Source organism: Rhipicephalus microplus, chromosome X, assembly GCF_043290135.1.
Source record: "Rhipicephalus microplus isolate Deutch F79 chromosome X, USDA_Rmic, whole genome shotgun sequence".
Classification (NCBI taxonomy): Eukaryota; Metazoa; Arthropoda; class Arachnida; order Ixodida; family Ixodidae; genus Rhipicephalus; species Rhipicephalus microplus.
The window spans coordinates 328,398,681-328,423,932 of record NC_134710.1 but is presented as its reverse complement, the minus strand read 5'-3'; the positions used below and the strand labels follow the sequence as shown (position 1 = coordinate 328,423,932).

The following is a 25,252-nucleotide window of genomic DNA, read 5'->3' as shown; positions in this document are numbered from 1 at the left end:
TGAATGACACTGGATATTGGCTTCAGTTGAGGACTGTCGATTAACAGCAGAATATTTGCAGTACTTGAACAAACAATGTTTTGGGCCGAAAACTCTTCTATTTCAGAACATCCGCACAGCAAAACATATGCCAATGAATTAAAGGAGCATTGACATCAAATTTCAAAATCGAGATGTGCCCTTCATTTGATTTCTCAGTGTGCGCAGGTCCTCTTGGCCAAATTTGAATGGTGCCTGTCACATGGAAGTTGTTTTATTTCGACGGCAAACAGCGCATGAGAGCTTAATAGAAAATGGAGTGCCCCTGCAACATCAATACCAGTGCAACGTGTTCGGTGTGATACATTCCATGCATACCATCTTTAGTGACACTGCTTTAGTAGGGATGACGAGTACAATCCGAGTGTTCTTATCCTCGCGCCGACTGGTGCTGAATCTTGGAAACGCACTCACTCGTCATGTTTGATCTTTGTCGTACTGCTTTGAATGCTTTCGTGAAATTACCAAAATGCAAACCGCCCATAAAAGATCGGCGAAAGAAAAGAGCATGATTCAACGTGTCCTCGTCAGTAAGGGCGTCGGGAAGCCATTGTGAGTTATAGTTGTCTGATTCAAAGCGCAGAAAAAGTGCAATGAGGGTGTCTTTTAATTACGCGTATGTTACACGCCAACACGACCATAAGCTATCGAAATGGAGTAACATATAGCAGATATCATCGCTAACAAGTAGCATGTAGGTATCGCTAATAGTGAATTTTAGTTCATCCATAGGCTTTGAGTCAGCATAATACCGAGTTACTGCCGCAGCCACCATGAGAGGTCGGATAGGTGGGGCCATCTGGAGGCACAAAGAATCTGGCAGCAGGGAACGTACTCTATCCTCCGCTGGTGCTCTTTCCCTTAACCCGTTATTCCATTGACCTTTTTGAGTATACCTGGATGCTCTGCACGCCACACACACCAATATAGCTCATTTAGATGCACGAGTGAGCGTGACCGAAGCAGGCATTCTCGGGCACCTTCTCATTGCTGCTTGGAACAGTGTCCATTTTGGAACCACTGTTCTACAAAAGGTCAATAGAAGCAAAAATGATTCCCCATGTCGTGAATCGCGGTGAATCCAAGCTCCAGACTGTTGTATTCGACCCTAGTTGACATTTTGTATGACGATGACGGCAATGCAGGTGACAAGGCATGACTGAATGTGTGCGCCTAGCAGACGAAAATGACCCGACATAAATTTTTTTTCTGTGGAGAATCGGTCAGCTGTGGTGCAGTCTGCAGGTGACCGCGAGATAGCACCACTGGTTGCTCTCCCAGCTTTAATAATGGCAGGATTGCCGGTTGTTTTGAATCGTGCTAGATAGCAGTAATATACCGTATTTACTCGCGTAATCCTCGCATTTTTTTTTGCCGTAAAACCGATGAAAAGTTGTGGGGTGCGAGAATTACACGGGGAAAACGTTCTACGAAAACATACAGAGCGAAAAAGAAAACGAAGTGGCCGCAAATTGGAATTTTCACACCAGCAACTAACAGCAAGCTTTAAGAAGTACTAATTAAAACTTACCTCAACAATTAAAGCAGAGGTTCAACACAAGACAAGATTTATTTGAGACACGAAAATTGGATACATATAGTTTGCGTATGGTAAAGAATACCATACGCAAAGCTTGCGGACGTTGCGGAGGTAGCGGTAGCGTTCGTCGCTCAACAGGGGCCCTCAAAAGGTAAGCGTGGGACGTAAGTATTGGGCTGATGGCTATTTAACAGAATCGTCCGCAGTTTCCTTCTGAAAAAACAAAGTTTAACATCAATCCCACTTTTAGGCACACGGCAGGCCCAACGCGTCTTGGTGGCTTTCAGCTGCCGTCACCAGTAGTGAATACAAAACTCGTAGACTCCGAAGGGCCTTCCGGCGGCCCTGTTGGCGTTGTTTAGTGCATGATCTATCACTTGCAACTTGAAAGCAGCCGTACAGCTTCAGTATCGCCTCATAACGTGACAAGATTACCGACACAACATACAAAACACGCCGCAACGCGCACTGGCCACTTTGGCTTGGCTTGGATTGAACTCTGCAATAGTACGCTTGATGCTTAAGAGATGGGGCCAGATGGCGTGCTCTCATCATCAGTGGCTGGAAAGAGCAGACGACATTATTGCAGCAGTTTTCGGGGGTGCGATAATTACTCGAGGAAAAAAAGAAATCGGACTTTTGTTGGGCGATGTAGGGGGTGCGAGAATTATGCGAGTGCGAGGATTACGCGAGTAAATACGGTAAATCAATAAAAGTGATGCCATAGTTATGCGTCCCTCAGTTGTGTTATAGGTTCCACATCGCTACTAGGGGGTTGATAGCTACTCGTTGACGCAAAAATATTGCCATCAGTAAATTTGATGTCAGGGCTCCTTTGATGAAAGGTGAACAACTCTGTCCATGTTAAACTTTTTTTATTCCTCATGATGAAGTGGCAGAGATGGGGTTCACTACATAGTATTGCACGGTGCTAAAGGGACAATTGTGTCTCGCACAAATGCCACGATGTCACCGTCCTTCGAGTGGTGACCGATACAAAGAATCGTGGAGTGTTCGCCCTGCTGGCATCGACAACCAATGCCAGTCGTCGTTTCTCCTGCCTTTCTTTGTGACTGAGCAACGTTCCTGAGTGGAATAGAAGGAAGAAACAATAGCACTCCACGAATATGCGGTGAGTGTTGACTCGCTGATGCTGTGCAGGTCTTGGCTGTCTGGCCATTTCCTGTCTACGTCCATCTTCAATGAACCGCCACATTCTCAAAAAGGGTCATACGAGGTGGCGATAACCAACCATTGTCAACTGGCCATTGGCCTTTGGAGATTTAGGCATGCTTAACATTACGCTTTGGCTAGTCCTGCAGGATCGGTGGAATCCCGGCCACTGCGTGAAGAGGAGAATGTGCGGGGCTGACCCTAACCTTCCAATTTAATCCGGTGCGTTGAAGAGCGCCGCGTCTGTTTTCTGTGATCTGAACCATGTAAATACTGTATATAAAAGTATTTTCCCTCTTTAACTCACCGGGATGAATGCTCCGGGCACGACATTCACTCTAGGTCCCACTGGCTACACTACCCGAGTCGCAGCACAATGAGAGCATTGTTTGTCTCTTTCTGCATGTCATCTATTCCTTTATGTTTATTTACATTTCACGTGGTCTTTTGTCATACTGTGGCAACAATTCACAGCTGGGCAACAATTCACATCACATTACAACCGCAGTCTGCTTGTTGCCTTTGTGGAATAACCTTCATATCATGTGGAAGTGGTGCTTAGGTTGGTGCAACCATGCTTCGAATACAGCAGCAGCATAAAAAAGTTGCCTGGACACTGGCCTTGCCAACCATTTTAGGTTAAAAGACCAGACAGTACCCCACTGTAGTCACAGTTGCCACTTGCTTGGTTTTATATCAGCCCAGCCAGTTTTTTAGCCAGTGGTTTAGCAAGTTTTAGCCAGTGGGTTTTTTAGCAAAAGCTGGCTGGGCTGGTTGCTGGTCCCCAGCTGAGATCAGCCATCTTCGGCTGGTTTTTTGGCCATTGTGTTGATATTTTTTGTATTTTATAAGTATAAATTCAAAAACTTCAAAGATACTAAATATTTTTCATCAGTCACCAAAACTTCAGCAAATTTCAACTGATTTTTATCTTGTGTCCTGTGTGAATCTGAGGCGTGCCCGCGACCATTTTGCGAGCATTTTCACCGCTCTGCCGCTCTCTTTACTTCTTTTGTGCTTTTGGGACGGTGCAGCGCGTGCTCTCAGGGCTGCAAGAGTCAGTGAGACCGAGTCATGTGCGCGGGGAAGGTTCTCTCTTCGGGCGGCACACGGTAAGCACGTGTTTTCCTTCATCCACGTCCCCTTTGGGAATTGTCGAACTGTAGCCTGCCTGGGTTCCTAGGCATCCACAGGAGAGCAAGTTTGCCTTGGTGCTAGCTTCGGTTCCGTACGATAAGCCAAACAGCAGTGCCTAGTGCTTCACATGGTCGTACTATGCCAAGCCGCACTTGCCTGAGGCCTATGCATACAAGGTTTGCCCTAGCTCTTGGGGCTTGTATTTTTTTATATCGAATTATTGATATGTCGAAGTAATTTTTTGATCCTATTCATGTTCAATATATCCATGTTCAACTGTAGTACCAATTATTTAACTAGAGAAAAATAAACATCAGTGGTTACATGCTTGCATCATGAGGGCATTTGAAGTAGCGCAAATAAGTCGCTGTTTGTTTCGAAAGACTGGAGTTCTCAACCTGAAAACGAGAGCTGGCTTCTGGCCATAGACGACAAAAATTATTAATTGCTGGGGGCTTTATGTCCCAAATAGACAGCTTACATATCGACAGCATTTATTTGTATGTTAACAGAATAGATGGTAAACTACATTTTCTGTTTTTCATACATGAGCATTGTGTAGACTTCTAAGCAAACAATGCAACAATACATAGCAGTGTGTGCCAAGGACTGAACATGGCATGTTTTATATCATAAATTTAAACACTTGTAGAAGTACTCTTATCCCCTTCTCCCCAAAAAGCACCCCTTTTTCCCCTTTGGGTGGCAAGAATTGAAAGGTAGGCTAGTTGGTGACTGTACTTGAACATTTTTGAAACAGCACAACGATGACACGAACCTAACAACAGTTCTGGAAGAACTTTTTCCTGGGCAAGTTGCTGCGTAAGTTTGCTGAACATGTTATTTGTGGTGCAATGCTTGGAACATGAAGACTGGAAAGGACTGGAAAGAAAGAAAGACAGAAGGCGATCATCTGTCTTTCTTTTTTTTTTGCGCCTTCAAGTTTCAAGCTTTGCACCACAAATAACATGCTCAGCAAACTATCAACAGCTGTTCCCTCAGACATCTCGTAAATGTCTTTGTATGTCTTCATTAACTGTTAAATGTGACAAATAAGGAGTCCTAACTGACTCACGAAGTGCGCTGAAAGAGGCTTGCTCATGCACATTTAACCTTATTATGTCTTGCTCAAGCACATTTAACCCTTTCACAATTATTGACGTATGTGTACACCATTTGCGTGTTTAAAAAGCGCATCTTTTTCAAATCGTTTCTCTTGTTTGGCATAGTGGGAATAGGATAAATTTTCTTCATGCAGCTTCGTCTCTGTTTGTTTTTATACTTTACTACAGTGTAGCGATGGCTATCGCTTGTGCATTCTGTCATGCCTGGGCATGCAGTGGCTAGTTTTGGTTTCATCTGTCAGACAATTGGTTCTGTTTTTCGCGCCTGCAAAATTGAAGCAACAAAGCGGCCGCTTTGTTGCTTTCTCATTTACTGTTCACTGAGGCACAATTACCTCTGTTTCCACGCAGGTGATGACTTACACAAATGATGCCACTGTGGTTCAGTTAACTGTTTTGAGGACTTGCAAGGACCTATTCCATCTTATTGGCGATAAGCTGAAGGCATGTTATATGTTTTTCACTCCTTTCACTTTCCGGACGCATGCACAACTATAGTTTTTTTTAGTGTGCTCACCCTCTCAGTTTGCTTATGCTACGGAAGCGCGTGCAGGTTGCTCAACCGTAAGCCAGTCTAGCTGCGGGCTCTTGTGTGCTTATTTTTGTACATCTCTGAATTATGTTTATTACAATGCATCATTTTTAAAAAGTTGTATAAGCTCTTGTCACTTGCAAATAAACCATGTCCAAGTAACAATGCAAACAACTTTTTCACAACTTTACAGTCACCCTAACAGAATTAGGGCAATTTCAAAAAAATAGATTGATTCACTTAAATAACTTCAATTAGCAATAAAGAAACTTAGACTTGGTGGTTCGTATTTTACAAAAAAATTTGATTCTAAAAGGGGGCATACTTACAATTCAACCACAGTGTCAGCTTCATCGCGCTGTGCTCTGCTTTCTTTCAACTGCTCATCCATCTGCTGACATAAAGAACTCCACGAAGTACTACAGTTTACAGCGGAAAGCAATGTTTGATCCCGAGGAGAAGGCACAACTGGATGCACGCATGTCTGAAAATGAATAGCAAGGAATTTCACAATATGCAGCACAAAAGATAAAACAGTACCTGTGTGAAAATGTGATTGTGACACTTTTAGTACATACTACCGTAATATATGAATTTAAATTCACTTGTAACATCTATCAAGCGGAAAGATTTAGTTGAATGTTCTACTAAAATTCACTTGCACATGCAATCACACGCATTGTCACAAACCAATAATCGTGCAAGCAAGCAAATATGACTGACGACTGTAATTGTCACTGAAGAATATCTCCTTTTATATTTTTCCATCTTAAATTTCTGAAACGCTTAATTACTAAGACACCTGCCCGTGCAGGCATTGGGTTTCCTATCAATCGAAATCCTATTTTATGAATGAGAATTAGTGTGACATGTCCAGCCGCAAAATGTTAACTGTCTTGACAGAAGAGCATTTCTCTGATTTTCAAATGTTTTCCTGTTTTTGCAGCAATGATGTTTCGTATTTAGACATGTAGAGTATGAATTTGTGATGGTAGCCTTGCCTTATAACATTGAAAAAGAATGCCTTCAGCATTTCAAAAAAGAACAAATGATATTGTAGGCTGGTATCGTAACTAATACTTTGAGATGTGAAGAGCCTTAATTTTACAGATATCTGACAGCGATTCCGTATGAGAGTCATTGTGGTAAATTTGTGAAACATTCATTGTCACAGACACACATACGTACACATTTGCATTTCTATTTTTCTCTCTATTAAATTTTCATGTATAATTCTTTTGTGCTGTCTCATATGCCATAAAGTGTGACAATCATTTTCTGTACTATTTCCTAGAAATATCTGAAGAGTTTTTAAAGTAGTATAAGCTCTATTGAGCTTCAGACAGGGCACCGACATGCTCCTCACAAAGTGGACTGTTCCCTGATTTTATACCCTTGTCACCATGTTTTGATGATGTCACGTGGCAAATAAGACACATTAATGTCACAGCCACTTCTTTCTGCTATAATAAGTTTCGCAGGCAAAGCTCAATCTAAAAATAAGTGAACGCCAGTCGAGTAGTGCTGACAATAACCGACTCGGCCTCATGTTATTTCCGTTAGGCTATAGCTTGTCTTGCCTCTGTTTTTTAAGTGCCATTTTTTTTTTTTTTTTCACTAAACCACCACCTGTGCAAATTCCACTAAGGAACGGCCATGTATGTAATGACAGCATGGCAATATGTCAAAATTGTGTCAATAAAAAACTGCCAGGCCTGCACGGAACGTGCAGCCCTGTCACAACAAAAGCTGGAAGAGTGGCCTTTCTAGAACCTTTTTTAAACACTTGCAGGGTAACCCCTACACCATAAGCTATCATGATTCTTGTGTAGTAAGGAGGCATTCACTACGCCATCCTTCATCATTTTTTTGAAGAGGAGAGGTACTCGCTACGTATCTTTAAGGAATTTTGTGCGATTTCTTGGTGCTGCGATTGATGAGGAGAATTAATTTACATAAATTATGCATGAAGATTTTGTAATTGGTTGGAGCGTTCGATGACCAACTCGTTATGCAATTCACATTGTGCGATGCCTGGTTGTTCCTCTACAGTTCTGAAACGCTTTATTACACGTATTAACACGATTTCTTTCCCAACATGATGCTTGGTTAGGGTCAGTTTGCAACGAAGTTTCAAGTGCCGACGTGGCTCATTGGTATGGGTGTCAGTGACACAATCCGATCAACTGCTTGTGCAAAAACTGAAGGGCTCAGAATCGGAGCTGTCGCAAAACATGAAAATACGCGACAGCGGCAGCGCCGCATAGCAGGCGAATGTGTTAAAGAGATTGCACCACACCGAGTTCCGATCCACTCCGCAGATTTCGGTGGTGCAACTTTTCCCGCTCTTCAGAGCCACTCCCGCTCTAAATCCACTCCAACCCTCTCATTGGAACACTTGACTCCCGCCCTCACTCTTCCTATGGAACACACTTGCTCCGTAAAGAGCACGAAAAACTTGCTCCGACTCCGCCATTTGAATTCAACAATAGTTTCTTAAAGTTGCATACGTAATGACTTTCAGTATGACATGAGTTGCAAATCTTTATTCAGATAGAAAAAATAAGGGAACAGTTATTACACAATGACTTGTTGCCTTTTCTGAATTTTCATATCAATATCCACTATCTTCTGCAGCTTGGTCTTGGCAGTCTTCCTATGGCTGTCTGACTTTATGGTGCACGTCAAGTCACTAATTGTTTCTGTCTTTTCTGCATACGAGTCTTCTAAAGCTGTTAATTGCTTAACACTGGCTTCTAGTTTCTTTTCTTCTTTTGTAAGCATTTCGACCTCCTCCTCAATGCAACATATATTTTTCTGTTTCTTATCCTCCTGGGATGAGAAACAGATACAGCTTTTTGACCCTTTTTCAAGACTCTTCTGGTTGCCCATCCGCTCAGCTGAGCGCGCTAAGCTGAGGCTACGGTGGAGCGGCCTCAGCCTCTACGCACGGAATGTCTATGCAAGTCTCTGTCATGGGGCGGGTGTCACTCCCGATGATCTTCAAGATTCTGGATGGTCTGTGGCTACCACTAAACGTAAGCTTCGTGGGACGCATACCCCCAAGACCGAGACGCAAGCAAGCGTCTCCATGCACGACGGCGCATGGTCGTCTCAGCGCTCCCGAGCTGCGGAGAAAAAGCGTCTTACCGCTGCTTTTAGACTTCCTCACCTTCAAAGAGATCACCATCGAGTCATCGTGAAACCTAGAAATGGCCTGGATATGAAAACTGTGAGTCAAATTAAGTTCGCGAAGTCACTCGCAGTGGCTGCAGCGCTCAGTGAGGAAGAAGTCGCGGAAGACGTGGTATGCCCTAACATGAAGCAGAACATCGCAGTTATAAGCACTCCAGCGGAAAGGAACGCCAGAGCGTACTCCAAGATCACTGCCATTACTCTCGGTATCGCTAGTTTTGATGTTAGTGCCTACCGAGCTGCCCCCGATGACACGTGCAAAGGTATCATCAAGGGTATTGACGCGAACATCGGTCAAGAACAACTTTATTCACTTATCGTACACCCAAGGAACCCGAAAAGAATCAAGAATTCCACCACAGTGATCATCCTCTTTGACGGACTAAAAGTCCTAAATCACGTCATACGTGGAAATAGTTTTGTTCGCTGCACACTGTATCGTCAACAGACGAATGTCTGTTATGCCTGTGGAAAGCTAGGTCATCGAGCCGATGTCTGTCCCCATCCAGAAGAGGAGGTCTGTAGAGGTTGTGGTATGTGATCTCCTTCGAAGGATCATGTCTACACCCCAGAATGCAAGTTGTGTGGGGGTCCACATCCCACAACAGACAAGACGTGTAAGCATCGTTTTCAAGTGCTCTACATAGCCCGTCGATGAAGATGAGAGCGACGGATGCGATACACGATAGAATTTGCGGAACAAGACGCTGACGACATGAACTTCACAGATAGTGGAGGAGACTGCCCATCGCTACCAGCCGCGCTACGACTTAGCTAGACGGAGTAGCAGCTGGCGCCCGCCTGACGTCAGCCAACAGCTGCAACCACCACGAGGGCGATCCTGCTCCAGAGGCGGAGCAGGGGCCGTTTGAGATCCAGAGGACATTCTAGATCCAAGGGCCGTTCTAACTCACGGGCGCCTACCATCTGCAATGGTATGCAGCAGGGAAGTCAGCACCAGACCTGGGCATCCATGATCAAGCGCTCCAAACCACAGGTAAAGAGGGGGTACCAAACCAGAGCAACACTCAGATATATACGCACAGATGCAAAGGGAAAATGCTAATCTCAGGGCCATTGTCAAGCAACTCAGGGCTGAAACAGCCGACTTAAGGAAATCACAGCAGGTTTCATCTCCGTCTCCTTCAAACACAGTTTCCTGTACAGAGGCCGCATCGGATGCTAGTCACGATGAGGTACCCATGGACGTCCAGCCAGCGGCAAAACCAACAAAAAAGAGAGCGCTAGAACAACTTGCCAATAACGAGGACACAGATTTCAAAACACAGGTGAAGAATACTTTGAATGAAATCAAAAAGGCTCTCAAGGCGGTGGTCGAGTCGATTGCGGTATTGGACAACAGAGTCACAAAGATCGAGGCTGACCAAGTTAAAGCTTTACAATCTGCCGAGGCTACTCCGGCCCAAGTAATACCTAAGGTCAGGATCGTGCAGAAGGTGGCAACCTGTAGCGTCTCTCAGGAGAGAGCTTTTGAGGGGCCCACCAATGGTAAGACACCTTAACAATTTTGTAATTTGGCAGTGGAACTGCTGGGGCTTCCAATCAAAGAAGGCAGCTCTACAACAGTATATTAAATCCCAGCTGATCTACACCCATCACGTCACGAAACCTCCAGATGGCCGCGGTATCTGCACGTTTGTGTCCAAGAAGTACACTTACATTGAGCACAATTTGCACATGGCAAATAGCAAGATTGAACGCTCTCTTTTAGAAATTATACCAGGCAGCAACCTTAAAAATAGCATTTTCATACTCCACATATATAGCTCTTCAAGAGGCAGGCACCATCGCTTCACCTAAATGTTATCAAAAGCCATTACGATCGCTAGGAAAGTGGACGCACCCATAGTTATAGTGGGAGATTTGCAACGCACCCCATCATGCTTGGGGCTACCCTCACACCACTGCCAAGGGAGCCGAGCTTTGGCAAGCGGTATCGGATCTGAATCTGATTTCGGTCACTGACCCCATGTTTCCTACCCGCACTGGAAATTCTTGCTCTAGGGATACTACCCCATACGTCACCTTTGTCGCAACCACGGGGGAGGCAACACAGTTAAACTTGGAAAAGGACTTGGGGAACGACTACTGTATTTTGAGTACGACATTACGAATTCAGGCAAAGGCCCCTAAAGCTTTCAAATTCACAGATTGAGACCTCTTCAGTTAGACAAGGGCGGAGAGCGCAGAGGAGATTAATGACCCAACGAATTTCGACAAGTGGCTGACTCAGCTGGTCGAAGATGTCAAGTCACCCACCAAAACGATAGAGACTGATCTTCCGGTCAATAAAACGAGTAGCAAGCTTGCTCATCTTGAGGCGAAAAGCGCCCTCCTTGCCAGGTTGAAAGCACACCGTATGAATCGAAGACTGCGAGAACGCATCGCAAGTCTTAACTAGGAAATAACCGCTCACTGTCAGACGCTGGAAAAACAGCATTGGGACGAGATTTGCAACACTGTGGATGGTCAGATGAGAGTTGGGGAAAAATGCAACCTCCTTAGACACTTGCTGCAGGACACCAAATCTAAATCCAACCAGACGCGCTTGGTAGACTGAATACTCCACTCAGACAGGAAGGTTAAATGGGACACGGAAATGACGGAGTGTCTGCCACAGAGATACCCCCCTTTGGACACAACCCGGCCTCCTTCTGGCTACGCGCAATACACGGGATCACCAGCCTTTGAATTGGACAAGCCCTTCCAGGAAGCAGAGGTTCGGACCACCTTAAACAATCTTAATGGGAACTCCAGCCCATGCCCGGATAGCATTACAAACAAGACACTACACAATTGAGACGATGACTCTGTCACCTACCTCACCAAAGAAATCAATTATATTTGGGAGATGGGAACTTTCCTTGAGCATTAGAAAATGACGTCGGTTATTCTCATACCTAAACCTGGCCGGAGTCCCAGTCTTAGCAACATACGACCCGTTTCACTGACATCCCGTAAGGCAAGGTCGCCAAGCATGCCATCAACGATTGGATATCAAAGCACATAGAGAACACTAACCTGTTCTCGTACAACATGGTAGGTTTTAGACTACACCTATCTACTCAGGACGTCATGAAAATGCTGAAGCATCAAATCATGGATAAGGAGACGAAAGACGTCAGAGCTATTCTCGAACTCGATCTTGAAAAGGCCTTTGACAATGTCTCGCACTCCCACATACTTGCCTCCATCTCTTCTCTCAACTTAGGAGCCAACTTTCACAAGTTCACCAGCTCGTTCCTCAGGAATAGAAAAGCCACTATACAGCTTGGGGCACGGACAACTTTCATGGCACGGACAACTTTCGGCACCGCAGGCATGCGAGGGCCTGTTGGGCCTGTCGCGCCAACTGTTCCCTTCATTTTCTGCATCCGCGCTGCAACTTCGGAAGTTTAGGATACGTCATCCATCCGTCGGGATTTTATTGTTTTCTTGCGATGGGCTACAGTAATTGCATATACGGCAAAATTCTAACTCGCTGTTATGAAGTTGGTCGAAGAAAACGGGAATTGTGCCACCGCCAAGCACTTCAGCGTGAAGTTCTTCAATGTGTGACGATCAGTGCGATCGGTATGGGAGAAAGCAGAATAGTGTGCGCTTGCTAATACAGTCGATTCATGATATATCGAACTCGAATATATTGTTACGTGGAAAATAACAGCTGTCATTCCGCAGCCACAACGCAGCTCACCAACAACGTCCACTTCTTTACTATCAGTCCGAGGCACCTTTTTCTTGGGTATGCCCCACTATGCCCTTTTTCAGTCAGGCGAAATCACGTAACACGACCCCCGGCGGCAAAAGCGCCGACCCGGCGAGTTTACGGGGCCACAGCAGGAGCAGTGTGGTAACGCTTGAGCCTTGATACGTGGACGATGTCCCTTGACAGCAGAGCGGAAGAGGTTCATGGATTATCAGGGACAATTTCATATGTATTGTCGGTCACTCGTCTAAGCACACGGTATGGGCCCGTGAAACGAGAGAGAAGTTTTTCTGAAAGGCCTGCATGTTGCGTAAGGGACCAAAGAAGAACGAGGGAACCTGTTGGAAAGTGTTCGTCGCGATGCCGCTCGTCGTAACGATGCTTCTGTGAGTCTTGGGACGCCATTAATCTGCTGCGGGCAAGCTGATGAGCGTGGGCAGCTCGGGTAATAGCATCACGTGCATATTCAGAAGTAGACTGTGCAGCGGCTGGCAGGAAGGTATCCAACGGCAATGTTGGTTCGCGTCCAAACAGAAGGTAAAATGGCGAGTACCCAGCAGTGTCATGCCGGGAGGAATTGTATGCGAACGTCACATAGGGTAGTGCAAGGTCCCAATCACGATGGTCGGCCGAGACGTATTTCGATAGCATGTCTGTCAGGGTGCGGTTTAAACGTTCTGTAAGCCCATTTGTCTGGGGGTGGTACGATGTCGTGAGCTTATGTTGGGTAGAGCAGGGACGCAGGATATCATCAACCACTTTCGAAAGGAACGTACGGCCTCGGTCTGTCAGCAGTTGTGAGGGGCTCCATGCACTAAAATGAGATCGCGTAGTAGAAAATCAGCGACGTCTGTAGCGCAGCTTGTTGGCATGGCTCGCGTAACTGCATAACGGGTAGTGTAATCCGTAGCCACCGCGACCCACTTGTTTCCGGAGGCGGATGTTGGGAAGGGACCGAGGAGGTCCAGACCAACACGGAAGAATGGCTCCAATGGGATGTCGATGGGCTGAAGATATCCGGAAGGGAGTCCCGACGACTTTTTGCGACGCTGGCAAATTTCACAAGCGTTGACATAACGACGTACAGAGCGTGAAAGGCCAGGCCAGTAGAAGCGGCGGCGGACACGGTCATATGTGCGAGAGACACCAAGGTGACCCGCGGTTGGCGCGTCATGGAGCTCACGTAGGACTTTGAAACGCAGGTGCTTTGGTATGACCAGAAGTAGGTCGTGACCATTGGGCGATAAATTACGCCGATATAAGGTGTGGTCCTTTAAGGTAAACATGCGAACAGAAGCGTCTTGCGGTGAAGATTCGAGCTGTTGTATTAAGCGGCTGATATCCGGATCGCGGCGCTGCTCGTCCCCGAGATGAAGCAGCTGGGAGATGGAAAGGACGCAGCCCACAGAATCAGTGCTCGTAGGATCGCAGTCGGCCACAGGGTAGCGTGACAGACAATTCACATCTTTGTGCAGTTTTCCTGATTTATACACTACGGTGTAAGAATACTCCTGAAGGCGGAGTGCCCAGCGGACGAGATGACCTGTGGGATCTTTGAGGGAGGCGAGCCAGCAGAGAGCGTGGTGGTCGGTGAAAACTATAAATGGTCGGTCGTATAAGTAAGGGCGAAATTTCGCGACTGCCCACACTAGCGCTAGGCATTCGCACTCTGTGATGGAATAATTACGCTCCGAGGTGGACAGCAAGCAGCCTGCTGGCATAAGCTATCACGCGATGCTGCCCACGTTGTCGCTGAGCCAACACAGCGCCTATTCCATAACCGCTGGCATCGGTGCGCACTTCTGTCGGTGCCGTAGGGTCGAAGTGAGCCAGCACAGGAGAAGAAGTGAGCAAAGTGGTCAAGTCGGAAAATGCTGCTGCTTGCGAGGGACCCCAGGTAAACGTCTCATCTGGTTTGAGCAAATCTGTTAGGGGCCGAGCGATTTCCGCGAAGTTCTTGATGAACCGCCGAAAATAGGAGCAGAACCCCACAAAGCTGCGGACATCTTTGGCGGTTTTTGGCACAGGAAAGTCCTTCACAGCTCGAACTTTTTCTGGGTCAGGCTGTACGCCGTAAGCGTCAACAATATGTCCAAGTATTGTAATGCGACGGCGACCAAACTGGCACTTGGATGAATTCAGCTGAAGGCCGGCGAGACGGAATACATCAAGAATTTTCGACAGTCTCTCAAGGTGCGCTTCAAAAGTGGGAGCAAACACAATCACGTCATCCAGGTAACAAAGACACGTAGACCACTTGAATCCATGGAGCAAGGAGTCCATCATTCGTTCAAAGGTGGCGGGGGCATTACATAGGCCGAAAGGCATGACTTTGAATTGGTAGAGGCCATCGGGTGTTACAAAAGCCGTCTTCTCTCGGTCCATGGGGTCCACGGCAATCTGCCAATAACCAGAACGAAGATCGATGGAAGAAAAGTAGGCGGCACCATGGAGGCAATCAAGGGCGTCGTCAATGCGGGGCAGAGGGTATGCGTCTTTCTTGGTGATGTTGTTAAGGTGGCGATAGTCCACACAAAATCGCCACGATCCATCCTTCTTTTTAACTAATACAACCGGGGATGCCCAGGGACTGGAGGATGGTTCAATAATGTCCTTCGCTAGCATCTTGTTCACCTCCTTCTGAATTATGCTCCGCTCAAGAGCAGACACTCTGAAGGGACGGCGGTGAACAGGGTTGGCATCACCTGTGTGTATGCGATGCTGGACAAAGGACGTCTGCCCAAGAGGTCGGTCGCCAAAATCGAAAATATCCTGGTAGGCCTCGAGAAGATGTTGTAGGGCTTCAACTTGCGGAGGCGGAAGATCAGTGGCGATCATGTCTACAATTTGACGGCTGCCCGAATGTGTTGCGAGTGATGTGCGCTGCAATGAAACAAGTGTGTCTAAGGCAAGCACTTCAATTTGTGAATCGAGCAACGGACACAGGTGGGCCACAGAAATGCCTTGTGGAAGCACCTGATTCATGTAGCCGAAATTGACAAGAGGTAAACAAGTTTTGTTATCTGTGATGCTGAGCACCGTATAGGGCACTGCAACATTGTGCGCAAGGAGTACGTCAGTGAGAGGCGTAGCGTAATAGTCACCATCGGGCACAGCTGGTGAGCACAGAAAATTGACGTACGTCACAGTTTTGGAGGGCAGGCGAACAAAGTCGCTGCATTGTAATCGGCATGTAGGTTGGTACGGGGCGGCACTGATTTGTGGCAGTTCAAGGCGGAGCACACCAGCGGAGCAATCAATTAGAGCAGAATTGGCGGCAAGAAAATCGAGGCCTAGTATGAGGTCGTGGGGACATGTTGCAAGCACGGTAAAAAGGACGACCACTTCATGACCGGCTACGGTAAGTTGAGCTGTGCACATACCGACGACAAGGACTGTTGCACCATCTGCAACTTGGACGACACTGGTCAAGGGGGGCGTGAGAACCTTCTTCATGCGACAACGAAAACGCGAACTCATAATACAGACGTGAGCGCCCGTATCTATCAAAGCTTCAACAAGTGTGCCATCAACATATACTTCTAGGGTGTTCCAGTTCAAACGTAAGGGCAACAAAGGATTTTTTGGTAAGGTCGACAGGGCAGCTTCACCTCCAGAAGCTGCGCAGCCTAGTTTTCCGGGGACATGCGGCGGTTAAACGATGGTGAGGGAGAGTGGCGACGCGTATTTGAACGAGAAGGGCGGCTTTGAGGCGGTGGCAACGACGGGACAGGGTGGCCGTAGTCCTCAGGGGCAGTAAATTCTGTAGACTCAGTGCGGGTCGGATAACGGTGGTTTGGTGGACGGAATGAGTTACTGTAAGCGGGGTACGAGCCAGAAGACATAGATGGCCATTGGCTGCGGCAGTAACGAGCGATGTGTCCAGCGCGACCACAGCGGAAGCAGATCGGCCTTATCATCAGCTGTTCGCCATTCAGACAGGTTCCTGGTTCGAATTGAGTACGGACGGCGACGTCTCATGTCCACAGAAGCTATCGAGGGACCAGTATTATCCAGGGTGGGTGCAGTGGACAGGATACCAAGGTTAGCGAATTCCTGGTGGACAACAGCCTGGATCAAGGCGACAGCTGGCGTTGAGGCGTCGGGCAACGTCGGTTTGTTGGCAGCCGGGTAAGCGGCCTCGAGTTCACGTCGGACGATGCGCGTCACGTCTTCGGTTGTAGACGGATGACAAGCAGTGGCTTCGCAAGACGACGTTGTCGCGGTGTTGGGTAGGCGCTGAAACTGCTGCAAGATGCGTCGACTCTTCGCCTGCTAGAGACAGCGGCACTCTTTGATCACGGCGTCGATGGTCAATACGTTGGTAAATACAAGCAGGCTGAACGCATCGTCGGCGATTCCTTTTAAAACGTGCGAAATCTTGTCGGCCTCAGTCATGTTGGGATCGGCCCTTTGACACAACGCTAAGACGTCTTGAATATAAGTCAAGTAGGGCTCAGTGGACGTCTGTGTACGTACGGCCAATTGCTTTCGGGCATCAAGCTGTTGACAAAACGGGTTGCCAAAGAGGTCGCGGAGCTGTTGTTTAAACATTTACCAGCTTGTGATTTCGTGCTCGTGGGTCTCAAACCAGATGCGAGGGGTCTTGTCAAGATAGAAAATGACATTCCCAAGCATAACGGTTGGGTCCCAGCCATATTGCTTGCTGACGCGCTCGTACATGCTAAGCCACTTGTCCACATTCGCGTTGTCCTCTCCAGTAAAGGTACCGGGATTACGGGGTTGCGTTAGGGCGACGTACATGGTTGCTGTCGTTGCTGAGGTAGGTGGCGAAGCCGTATCCTCACCCGGAGCCATGGTAGCAGACTTAAGGAGGCGTCCACTGCGTAGCTCCGTTGTCAGAAGAGCACCCAGCACTTCCACCAAAATGTTACGTGGAAAATAACAGCTGTCAGTCCGCAGCCACAACGCAGCTCACCAACAACGTCCACTTCTTTACTATCAGTCCGAGGCACCTTTTTCTTGGGTATGCCCCACTATGCCCTCTTTCAGTCAGACGAAATCACGTAACAATATCAAACTATTGGCCATATTGAACAGTTGAGAAATCCCCTTGCATTTCCCATGCAAAAGTATGGGACCAGTGCACCCGTATACCGAACTCCCGCACAGCCGGGCATCCGATATATCGCATGCTGCGCCGCGCTGGAGCCCAGAAAGTGCATTTTCCCTAACAAATATTGATTAATTTTTGACCGCGTTCTATCAAGTTCCGATCCTTTTTCGTGCGCAGGTGACAAGAGCTAAAGTCGCCCATCGTCTCATATAGCGGTGTCTAGCTGACAGTGCACCACTGTCTGGCAACATGTGGCTCGCATGTGCATGAGAAGCTGGACATGGCCATATTCGCATTCAAATCCAGTAGCAGGTTGTTTTTTTTTCTCTCTTGTCTGTTTTTTTCGTGTTTGTGATTTGCCTCCGATCTGTAAGTTCTCGCTCCACTTGACATTGTGTTTCATTTTTAGTGGTCTTTTTTTCGTTCATTGAATATGAGTAGCGGTACGAGAAGGCAGTTTTCAGCTGCGTTTAAACTAGAGGTTGTTGAGTTTGCAGAAGCGAATGGGAATATGGCTGCTCAGCGCCGCTTTGGTGTATCAGAAAAATTCGTGCACTATTGGAGGGTGCAGAAAGGGAAGCTGCACCTGTGCAATCATTGGAGAATGTTTGTGGGCGAAGTGCGGTTCATCCGCAGCTGGAGAATATGCTAGGGAACTTTGTGTGGGAAGTTGATGCATGCTCGCTGCCAGCGATCGTGGATACCATTCGCAAGAAAGCTGCGGAACTCGCTCTAGAAGCTGGGCTCACGAGAGAAGAGTTTCGTGCACCAAACTCTTGGGTGCGTCGATTCATGAGAGGCAAAAAATTTTCTTTCCAGTGGGGCACATCCATCTGTCAGAAGTTTCCAGACGAGTTCGAGGACAAGCTTATAAACTTTCAGGGCTTCGTGAACCGGCTTCGGGAGCAGAACAACTACTTGATGAGGCAGATTGACAATGTCGATGTGATTCCCGTGTGGTTTGACATGCCTTCATCGACCATGATCATGCAGCATGGCGTCAAGGATATGAAGCTGTTGTCTACTGGCAACGAGCACTGGCGCTTCACCGTCATGCTGGCATGCATGGCAGATGGTAGAAAGCTTCCGCCCTTCATCATTTTCAAACGTAAGACAATGCCCAAGGAAGTGTTCCCGCCCGGTGTTGTCGTTCGCGTCAACAAAAAAAGATACATGGATGAGGCCATGATGCTCGAATGCATACGAGTAGTCTGGAATCGTCAACCAGATGCACTGCTCCGTCTTTGCAGCATGCTGGTGTCAGATGCGTTTTGTGGTCACTTAATCGACGCTGTGAAGCGCGCACTGGGCGATAGAAAAACGGATCTCGCCGTGATATCAGGTGGTATGAGGTCCACCCTTCAACCGATCTACGTGCTAAACAAGCGGTTAAAGGACAGAGTGCGGCTGGAGTACCAAAAGTGGATGTCCGGCGACAACCCCAAGACGCCGACGGGCCGTCTACAGAGGCATCCGCTTGCGACTGTTTGCGGCTGGGTGCTTTCCGCCTGGCGTTCCTTGCCAGATTCCATGGTGGAAAATGCTTTTAAGAAATGTTCCATCAGCAACTCGCTGTATGGCAGGGAAGACAACGCACTGAGGGAGGCGGACAGGGACAAACTCTCATCTTCAGAAGACAGTGGTGCTTCGTCTGACGAATAGGAACAGTTGCGATGATGGTTGAGGGGAGCTCTTGCGATAGGGGTGCGGTGCGCCTAATTCGCAAATGAATGTCGTTCGGCAATTTCGGGTTGTTTTCTTTTTTTTTTTTCTTTTTCGGTAACTTGAGCTTGGGGGGTCGACCTATATTCCCACTTGACCTATAGTCCGGTTTGTAAGGTATTTCAAAAAGACTGATTGCAGAGGACAGCAAAATGAGAATGCGAAGTGTCTTGGCAATTTCGTTACAATGTTCGCATTCCCTTCCTTGTTAGCGCACAATGGCATGCGAGCCTGAAAAGCATGGCCCTCGAGATGTGCAACCTCGCGACGTATTTTTAGTTTTTCAGTTTTGAAATGCCCGTCTCGGAGGCTGCGCCCTTTCTAGCTTTTCGCATCAAATATGCTAAAAGCAGCAGTTCCCAACATCAAAGCCACAAGTGACATTGATATCACTAAAATGTCGACGGAGGGGGCTCATCATTGTCTTTTGGTGTACTTCTCTCCTCGTTCCTTATACATAAATCCTTATTCGGGAGTTGAACAGAACGTTGACCTACATGCAGCGATAAAAATTATGACTGGCACATAGAGCAATGTCAAGTAAAGCACCATCGTAAACTTTGCTTGCGGGCCAGTTGACGACTTCGTGTGCATCATGAACACTGACAACGACGTACAGTGCCTCAATGAATTATGTGACTTATCAGCATTTCTGGGCACTGTCTCGGACTGTGAGCGACTTCATCAGTGCAGATGACGATGTAGCTGTTTCTGACTGCATCGATCCTGAGATCATGGCTGCCATTGCCGTTGCCACGCAAGTGTACCGATGCGGTTGTGAACGTTGTTGGCTGTGAATATGCCACTGCTTTCACTGCTGCCACTAACCAACCTTTTGCCGCACAACAAAGCTTGCATCAGTGTTCTGCGTCAATCACCGCTGTTGTGGCCTAAGAAGCTGAATTCGCTTATATGAAAAGCTTCGATGACATTGAGGATGACTGGAACTTGACATTGTGCAAGCACTAAGACAAGTTTATGGACGTTTTCATACGAAATAAAGTGCCGTAACTCGCAGTTCACACTTTGTCCTTCCTTATACTGCGAGCGAATCGTTATGTTAGCACTTGTAACGATTTCTGAAGCCTGAAATGCTTTAGTTTAGGCCTTAAATATGCATATTTTGTATTTCAAATTATCGATATCTCGAACTATTTTGCGATCCCCTTTGAGTTCGATATATCCGTGATCGACTGTACAAGTTTTCTGTCGCTCAAGAAGGCCTTTTCAATTATGTGCGAACGCTTAGGTCCTCCAGTATCACCGTGTCATGAGACCTAGTTTCTACCAGCATTGTCAAGAAGAGCTTAAAGAAAATGGGAGATTCGAACGCGCTGTACAGAAACAAGGGCGATGCACTTTAGGAGGGCAGGGACATCAGCTAAAACGATTTTCAATCGGACCTCTCGACCGGTGATTCCAACTAGACCGCGCGTGACTGGATCTGACTGGTTAAAGTAGATGCTAATTCTGTTAAATAAACAAGTACACTTCGTTGATGGTCCAATTTATTTTATTTTCTTTAATGTATATACTGCGCGCCTTGGGACAATTGCACATCATTTCGTATGCGTTCCCGAAATCCCCGCATAATTTGTGCACCCCTTCTTGGAACCCCAAAATTGTGAAAAAAAAATGTGCACAAATAATGCGAGTAAATACAGCATTTTTTTGTGAGCAACAGCTCGGCTACAAAATCTAGAAAGACAAATTCTTATAAAACATACAGTCATGCATGTATAACTGTGTGCTTACACTCTCTGATCGAAGCAGGTTCCAGATAGATTGCTGGCGCTGCCGCTGCATAGTAGACAGTCCTTGGCTGATAGACACTATACGGTAAGACAACTTTTTTATAGAATAATGCAAGTTGCCCAGCTCATGATAGACTCCAAGCATACTTCTGCAAAATAAGAATGAACAGACACAAATTCGTTTCATGAAAAGGTCTAAGCATATACGTTGCATAGTCCCATTGTGCTATGGATGCAAGCATTACCAATAAGCAGAAAAGGAAGGATTATAGGAGAAGCAATCAATTGATGTGATGGCATTGTCTTGGCAGTTTCTCAATGGTGCAGAATTCCTATTCGAGTAAAGTGAGATTAAATCAGAGTTTGTCAATGAGAATGCATGTGAGAATACCAGTCACTGTCAATTTTTTTTATCTGCGGAGATTGAAAAAGGAAACTTGCTGTAGATTTCACCATTTTTCTAGCTTATCTAAAATGGTAGGTGTTACTTGCATATCAAATAAATGAGTTAGCCAACAACCTTGAGCTAATAAATTTTTTAACATGTGTTTAATTAGTGGGAGTTGTAAAATTTTGCTTATTTGTACTTCATTCGTTACAAGTTGCAAGGCAGTCTTGAAGAGACCTAGTGCTCTAGGTTCATACACTCAGTAGGAGTGCTGAGACCACCTCAAAGCTACGTAAATAAATATTGGTATGAGAGCAGAAAACTCATTAATGAGTCACCTAAAAATGGTCAATGCACCTTTTTGTTTCCCCATGTTAAATAATAAACTTTCTTTTTTTGTCATCGATTGACATATTGGTATCACCTATGAAGATCTCACAAGTAAAGTTCGTGAAGCCAGTATACTTGGCATTTTTCGCTGCACGGGTGCAAACCTTGCATTTTGTTAAAAAAAGTCCTCAAGTTGGAACATCTCAGAAGCACTTAATTTAGTGTGACTTGGCAATTTGCTTTACTGTTTCCTTACAGCAGTATACTACAAGGGCTCAAGTGACAAACCTCATGTAAGGGCTGACATGCTTCATCACCCGCTCCTGTTCTTGGTCAAGTTCCTGTATAGTTCCACACATCTCCATGCATGTGGTGGATACACTTCCATAATCTGCAATGAGAGCCATACAGGCAGTCAGGAAATAAAAGTATGTGATTTTGCAAGTACACACTACTAGTTCATGATGCACATCTCACTAGATGCCAAAAATGAACTTCATAATTCAACAACTGCACAAGCTCTACATGCAAACATGAATAATCAGTTACAAGACAGCTCCTTTTATGAAGGCCGAGATTATGTGTCATTTAAGATGAGCACAAACAAGTTCTTCTGTCATAACCAAAACAAAATATGGCATTAGTACATTCATACCATACTCATTAAAAAATGTGGAGCTCACTGACTCACTCATGAACTATACTTCGGCCTTAGGGCTCACTCAGATTTCGAATCATCAAAATTTTCATCCATAGGACTCGTCCAGACTCGGACTCACTAAAATTTTTCAACCAGACCTACTGAAACACGCTCAGACTCAGACTCATGGCTCGATCTGAGTCTGAGTGAGTCAATTTATGAGTTTGTTAGCCTGTTATTAGCTTTTTCGACCATAGTTTCAACGCTCTTTAACACCAATAGCTTGCATAATCAGTGCTTTATTTGGCCCTGTTTGATCTTGTACCTTCAAATACCAATTATCAGTTGTAATCCCATAAAGCCATTTTTATACAAAGAAATCAATCAGACAAGATGTTTTTACCTTGAACTTCCCTTGAAAGATCAAGAGGGGGAGGAGCAGCAAAGGTCACTACTCCCCCCCCTCCCCTTTTGCAACTCACATCTCTGGTTAACAAATATTGAGCTGGCATATAAACACTAGTGAGTTAAGTATGCGTGAGTAAATGTGAGTATCAACATGAGCCGACATAAGGCTGATAGTAATGCTGAAGTCAAGTAGATACTAATACAACACATACTAATGCTTTTGTTCCTTCCTTGAATATAATACCTGTGGGCTTTTCAGAAAAACACAAGAATATCAAATGATATAAGACAAACATTCATGCAGGGTTTCCGACATGATGTAGGCCTAAAAAAGCAAATTTTTGGATTACTATCTGCAATGTCTAGTATTTTGTTTTTAAACATAACGAGTGCAAGCAAGCTGCAATATTGCGTGTGCAAATATATGGGAGCACTGGCGGAGGCCCTCACACAAAACTCCCTACACCTCTGAAACTGCCACAGCTTACTCAATATAGTGTGTGCCTTCCATTTATTGCCTTTATCAGCATGTAATGCATCATCTCTCATGACTTTCACCTCCCCGGGACTAGTTGACCAAAGGAGAGACCTATGCTCCTCCTCCCCAACCACCCTGCTACTATGCTTGCCTGCCCATCCTCTTTCCCGACCCCTACTCCCCCCCCCCCCCCCCCCAACATAGGCAGCCTCCCACAAGTGTCTGCAAAGACAGGGCACTACATAGAGTGCTCTTTCTCACGACTCTATGGAGTACTGCACACAGGGTATGACAGAAATAATTGCACTCTGACCTTGTACAGCAATTGTTTGGCAGCAAGTGTTTGGTTTAAGCATTTTAATCACTATCGTTATAAAAAAGGCTATGCAAAAGTGTGTGTAGAAGGGAGGGGCAGAGGGTAGACGAGCAATGACTTCACCTTTAAATTTGTTCAAATGGGTAGAGCATAATATATCAAGGAATCACAAAAGCCAACTTTTTTTTTGTTGACTGATAAAATATCATCACCATCAATCGTCAGCCTGACTACGCTTACTGCAGGGCAAAGGCCTCTGCCATGATCCACCAATCAACCCAGTCTTGTGCTTTCTGCTGCCACGTTATACCTGCGAACTTTTTCGCAGGTATAACATCCAGAGAACTGGATGTTGAAATCGATGAAAAAATAATAAGTAATAAAAAATATAGTAAGTGTTGTTCTTAAGCTTGAGCCGGTAATCATAGGACGAATTCACAGACTAGGTAGAGTTGCCACAAACAAGACGTGGCTTGTGATATTGAAACACCTAGATTTCCGTGACAAAAATAAAACACTGCAAAATCACTCCAATCTTAAGGGATCAGCCCTTGCAAATTGAGAAGACTTTTCACCTCGAGTGCATGATATCAAAAGGTACCTATTGAGAACAGTTAAAATAAATAGAGTTGCCGGTGATAAGGTTTCTCTGATATTTGACAAACTAAAAATTAACAATGATTTCTTTAGCTGGGATGAATAATCAAATTGCATTCGACCACCTTTGTGCAGTTCCCATCAAAAAAATGCCAAATCAGAAATGCGGACCTTGTGTTCACGCAACAACCCCTCGCGCATTGAATAATATTTGCTAACATAAATTCCCGCAGCATTCAGCAAAAACTGAACTTGCTCGAATGTTTTTTTACTCAGTTTTAAACTACTTTGTCGCCTTAACAGATACATGGCTAATGGATGATGTCAAAAATTTTAAGATAACATTCCCAAACTACGCAATCTTACGCAAAGATAGAAAAACACGGGGAGGAGGCGTTGCCATCTTAATAAACAAAAACATTCTTTTCACGCCCCTTCCAGACGTTGAAGCGATCTTTCGCGAAATACACTTTGTTGCCTCCTATGTGATTGTTGGCTGCGTGTATTGAAGACCTTCATCAAACAGTGAAGTTTTAACATCCTTGCACACCTATCTTCGTTGCCACGCCACAGGAAAGAGACTAATACTACTAGGTGACTTTAATCTCCCAGATATCAACTGGTACATGTTGCAACATCACTCCACTTGCTCTGACATAATTTTTGACATTATGTTAAGCCTGAATATCTATGAAGTTGTGAAACAACCTACTAGTGTGCAAGGTAATTCTGCAAACATACTCGACCTAGTTTTCTTGACCGATCACTTTCTTTCAGATAAAGTCAATATTCAACTTCTAGACGGTATATAAGACCACCACGCAGTGGCTTATTAGGTCCCTGTCCATAGCCTCATAATACCTTCCAGCCTCATAATACCTTCCAAGTCAACTGTCACTTCTTTTGATTTTAAGAATGCGGCCGATTCTAGCATCATAGCTCATCTTTCCTGCGAATATTGTTCCTTTCAAGCACTTGCTAATAACCCTGAATTAGGCATTGAATTGCTGTGGCAGAAATTTAAAGCCATTATATTCTTCTGTATTAAAGGTTACATACACAGCAAACTAAAATG

At 45.7% G+C, this 25,252-nt stretch overlaps 1 protein-coding gene across 3 annotated transcripts in view; it reads right to left on the bottom strand.

Annotated features, from left to right (window-relative positions):
• The window catches only part of LOC119161269 (inhibitor of nuclear factor kappa-B kinase subunit alpha), a 103,957-nt gene that overhangs the window by 2,608 nt on the left and 76,097 nt on the right, over window positions 1-25,252 (bottom strand). For all 3 annotated transcript variants that reach the window (XM_075879621.1, XM_037413658.2, XM_075879620.1), the window contains exons 16-18: window positions 22,027-22,129; window positions 21,022-21,169; window positions 5,875-6,029 (exon numbers count right to left, since the gene is read on the bottom strand). In XM_075879621.1, the coding sequence (XP_075735736.1) occupies window positions 5,875-6,029; window positions 21,022-21,169; window positions 22,027-22,129 (406 nt within the window). The remainder of the gene's footprint in view (window positions 1-5,874; window positions 6,030-21,021; window positions 21,170-22,026; window positions 22,130-25,252) is intronic.